The 5,274-nt window shown below is 34.7% G+C and overlaps 1 protein-coding gene across 1 annotated transcript; it reads left to right on the forward strand.

Annotated features, from left to right (window-relative positions):
- Nucleotides 1-304: 304 nt before the first annotated feature.
- On the forward strand, nt 305-3,490 carry LOC111009302 (MLP-like protein 34). The gene is made up of 4 exons (XM_088123908.1): nt 305-480; nt 1,194-1,330; nt 2,428-2,705; nt 3,326-3,490. The coding sequence occupies exons 1-4, from the start codon at nt 305-307 to the stop codon at nt 3,488-3,490; spliced, it is 756 nt and encodes a 251-aa protein (XP_087980034.1).
- Nucleotides 3,491-5,274: the final 1,784 nt, after the last annotated feature.

Raw genomic sequence — 5,274 nt, forward strand, 5'->3', positions numbered from 1 at the left:
TTTATAGGTCCATAAGAAATTCTTGAGCATGTTGGATTAGTAGAATATAAACTCTCGTGTTAGAAAAGTTTTTCAGAATTTGTGATGTGCTCCATGTGTTTGTGTGCTTGAGTAAACGTTTGACTAGTTGGAAGAGAATACTTCCCATATTAATACTTCCCAAATTGAAGAGAATACTTTTGTCAATTCCCATATAAATAAGGTCACAAAATTAATCAATCAATTGACATCATTTAAAATTACTTTTAGTGATGAAGTGAATGCTATTTAGTTGCTAACATCTTTACCTGAAAGTTGGGAAACGATGAAGACAGCAGTGTCAAATTCGTTAGGAGACAAATCTTTGAAATTTTCAGAAATTTGTGATGCGGCAATTGCTGAAGAAATTCGCAGAAAGAGGAGTGGAAAAGAATATACTTCTTTACAAGGTTCAGCATTGGCTGTCGAAAAAGGTAAAGAGAAGGTTGCGTCTGATGACAGGTAGCAGAAGCATAGTAGGAGGGATTGAAAGAGAGATTCTGAATGTGTTTATTGCCACAGAAAAGGCAACATCAAGAAAAATTGTAGGATCTGAAAAGGTATATGACAGAGTGAAATGCAGTTGTAGACGATGCCCTCGTTTGTATTGAAAGCAACACAAAAACAGGAAACCAGTCATCAGAATGGGTAATAAACAGTACAGCTTTAGTACATATATCTTTAAATAGAAGATTATTCATATCTTTCAGAAGAGGCAATCGCGGCCACGTGGGGATGGGGAATGGAAGACTTACCTAGACTAAAGTGATTGGAAATATATGATTGAAGACCAATAGTGGGACTGAGTTATTACTGCGAGATGTCAGGTATGTACCCAGTATCAGAATGAACCTTATCTCTACAGGTAAGTTGGACGATGATGATTATCAAAGTAAGTTTGGTGGGAACCAGTGAAAGCTCACCAAAAGATCCAAGTTGGTGGCAATTGGCCATAGAAGATATACAATTTACACGTCGCAATTGAGCATTGCCAGAGGATCATTGAAACGGTGGATGCAAGTTGCAGATGGTGTCCGAAGAGGTAGGACTGAGCAAGCAACAAAGACAACCAAAACAGATCAGGAGAATCTGCCATCAATTCATGAACAACAATTAAGAAGTCAAAGAACGAGAACATGTTCTTTAGGCTGTCAGAGATTATCCCCAATTGTCAGACGGATGGGTGAATTGATGAAGTCGCGTCAGCAAACAGTTGCATCAGAGAAGATGAATCCAGTAGGTACTGAGGTAAATAATGGAGTTTCAATTCTGGCAGTAGACTTGAATACAGTTGTCAAGTCAACAGTGGGAAGTTCTTTCTTCAAGAATCAATGTTTCAGAACGAAGAAGAAAGCTTCAGATATCGCCACTTAGTTTAAGTGGGAGCACGTGATGTGTCTCTTGCATTTGGGAGACAAGACCACGTAGATTGCTCGATTTTAAGGCAAAGACAGATAAGACCAGTGATTTCTGATAGTTTGTTTTACAAGTTTTTAAACTTGCTGGAGAAGCCTTGAAGATTTTTTCAAGAAGATCAGAAGTTGTTGCAGTAGAAGCCTTGGAGTTTTCCAAGATTATCAGAGACTATTATTGCAGTGGGAGGCAAGATCGATGTTTTATCTCCAAGTGGGAGATTGTTGGGATAATGGAGCCAAAACAGATGACTCGTGTCCTATGAGGAAAAATTTTTTCAACATTACTACCAATTCCTACAAGGAGTAGGATATTATTGTCTTATAAGGATTATAATATTGGATTCCTTATAAGGAATGAGATATTTGACCTTTTATAAATAGAACCCTTTTGTTAAGGTTTCATTGGTAGAGAATCCAAATAAGAGAGACTTGAGTGATTGTGGGCACGCAATGTGTGAAAAAGGAGTTTGTATCTCGTGGGTTTAGTGAGGGTATTTCCCATTGTGTAATCCTAGGTAGCCATTGTAAGAGTGCTTAGAAGCAAGATAGTAATATCTTGAGTGAGATCTCCATTGTAATATTTCCAACTATAGTTTAACCTGTTTTTTCGCAAAAGATTGGACGTAGCCCCAAGATAGGGGTGAACCAGTATAATCCCTATGGTGTTAAACTTTTCTATCCCTATCTCTTATTCCTTTATTATTATTACTTACTTATCTGTGTTTAGCCTGTGGAAAGGAAAAATCAAATGGTTCCTGTTTGAAGAACTTAGACGATGATTGATTTATCTATATTTTTTTCCCAACAATAAATAAAAAGATTGTTTTATCATACTTGAATTTATGGATGTTGCATTCATAAAATTCATTTTTCTTTATTAAAAATGAAGAAACAGAAACAAGAAACATGAAGGTTACTAAACGGACCCTAAGAAAATTTCTGACTCCGATCCTGAGGTATGATTAGTATTAATTGTCGATGGATTAATTTGTAGGTGGGAAAGCATGTGTGGTGAAGGAGTTAATCGAAGCCATTGATGAGGAGAAGAATTTGATCACTTTCAAAGTGATAGATGGAGATATCTCGGAGCATTACAAGAGCTTCAAGTTTACAATGCAATGCATTCCAAAGAAAAAGGGAAGTGTTGTTCATTGGACTTTGGAGTACGAGAAACAACATGACAAAATTCCAGAATCCCATGAGAGCTTGTTGGAGTTTTGTGTTGACGTCTCCAAAGATCTTGATGCTCACCTCATGAAAATGGAAAATAATTAATCATCACTAAGATCAAAATAACATATGTTTATGTAATACTTAGTCCTATGTTTAAAAATAATGGCTTTGGGCTTGTTCCATGCTTTTATATATGAGTTGGAGACTCGATGTGTAATAGATTATGAATTTCGATATATATCAATATATAATATTGGAAATATAAGGGTTCGTTTGATAACATTCATGTTTCTGTTTCTTCATTTATAAATTTTTTTAAATTCGAAAGAGAAAGCTTGCGGGGAGAATATGCCATTCTTTTATATATTCCAAATCCTTATCCTGAATTACTGTCAATTGAAAAAGACGATTCTGAAATTCAGCATCTTTTGAGATTTTCTTGAAACCTAGATTCCATGCGCCACTTTCGGCCAATCATAGGAATTCCCAAAACGTGGTATTGAGAATCCCCATATATAAATTAAATTTACCCAATTCATCAAAGTTTTTGAGTTGAGGGTCATAAATAATGCAATCTTGATCTTTGAAAGCCACGAAGGTGAATGGGTCAAGTTCGTCCTATCATGCGGTGGAACTACTTCCATTATTCTTAATTTACCTCTCTCAACTTCCCTTTTAAATCAAATGATTATTGAACACATTCATTTAAACTCTTGTAGCTGGGGAAGCCTTCAATGGAAAAGGAGATAATCGAAGCTGTTGATGAAGAGAAAAATTCGATCACTTTCAAAGTGATGGCCGAGGGGGACCTTTTAGAGGAATATAAGAGCTTCAAGTTTATATTCCAATTTATTCCTAAGGTTAATGGGAGTGTTGTTCATTGAAGTTTAGAACATGATATTCCAGATTCACATGCCTTGCTTCACCTTGTTGCTGAAATTTCTGAAGACACCTATATGCTCACCTTTATATGGAAGTTGATGCAAATCTTCAAATTGCTGCTCAGGCATGACAAATGAAATTTATTTTTCTATGAAAAATACATTTGCTGGTACAATCAATGGTGAAGTGGGGATTTTAAATCTCTAACCTAAGGAATGAGTAGATATTTTAATCATTGAGCTATGCACGTATCGACTTATGAAAAATATTATAAAACGGTCTTGTACACTTTTGATTTTAATGACAAATTGTAATAGTAGATGAAATAATAAAGGGTAAAATCAAGATCTTCTAGGAGCCTAATCTCGCAAGCACAGAGAGGAAGCTTGATAGTTGAAAAAAAGTCTTGTATTTCTAGTTACGGAAAGAGAGCGATTCATGCTATATATACGAAGACAATTATCTCCATTTGTATGAGATTTTTTAGGTGAAACCAAAAAAGCAAAGTCATTAAAATTATGTCCAAAACAAACAATATCATATTATTACGTTACGGAGATATTTGGGATACAGTTGTACTTAACATCTAAAGGGGGTAGATTAACATTAACCCATTTCGCGTTCTCTGCAACTATCAAATAGAAGTTATTAAAGTATCCAGTAAAATTACTAAAGGGAAAGGCTCTTAGGGAGTTTCCTTCGAGCTAGCAGCGAAGCTTCAATTAGCTCCCATCTTATTCACTGGGATGTGGCCACTCTTCCAAAGTACGAAGGACACTACTTGGCATTGGGCTTTGCATACCAAATGTATAGAGATTCTATAATGATCCTGATAACCTTTGGAAATGCCAGATTTCCTTGGTTTCATATTGTGGGAAAAAATATTCTTCAAATAGAAGTTATTTGATTTTTGTTTTCATAGACTAAAAACAGATAACTTTAAGTAAATATAATATAAGGGATGAGAGATAGAGATAGAAAAAATTAAAACTATAGGAACGATTATACTAGTTTGCTTTAATCTTAAAGGTACTAACATGTATACTTAGAGATATCTCTTGAGCTTACCCCAAACAACTTTGTAAGCCCAATAAGAGGTCTCCCATTAAAAGCTAATTTCCCATTTCAAAAACTATCCATGTGGGACATCCAAAAACATTTTTGTTTTGTAAAATATTTTTCCCTTTTGACATTCTCAACATTCTCTAGGATCATTAGAGGTAGATTTGAAAATTTAGATGCTCCCTAATAATTACTAATATAGATTAGAGGCGTTTTTGCAATTTCTCTATCATAAATTTAACGGTGTAAAAGTATCAGCCACATTGTGGTGGTCTCTTCCAAATAATTTGGGGGATATGGAGTATTAATTAGCTTCAATAATTCATGTTTGTAATGAAATGGAAAGAGCCAATTCAAGCAGAGTGGAATAAGCCACCTACTACCATTTTCAGTTCGATAGTTATACTAATTATTTAAAAGTAATAAGATTGAAATAACGTAAATTACTGAGGCAATGTTCACATAAAAGTTGTCAATGACAGGTTAAAACTATTATGAAAACAATTCATGACAATGACATATAAAAGAATTCAAATCACAATTTTGTGAAAATTCACTTTCTTTGCTTGAATTCCAAAAGTTACACAGACTTGCAATATATATTACTTACACACGAAGGATGGCAGAAAAAATAAAAGCAGTAAGCTAACGGCAAATGAAAGATAGCTATAATTTTGGTTTGCTATGGAAGGTAAGCATTCTTCTTATACTCTCATTATCCGCT

This window comes from Momordica charantia (assembly GCF_013281855.1).
Source record: "Momordica charantia cultivar OHB3-1 chromosome 5 unlocalized genomic scaffold, Mcharantia_2.0 BLBB01000005.1, whole genome shotgun sequence".
Classification (NCBI taxonomy): Eukaryota; Viridiplantae; Streptophyta; class Magnoliopsida; order Cucurbitales; family Cucurbitaceae; genus Momordica; species Momordica charantia.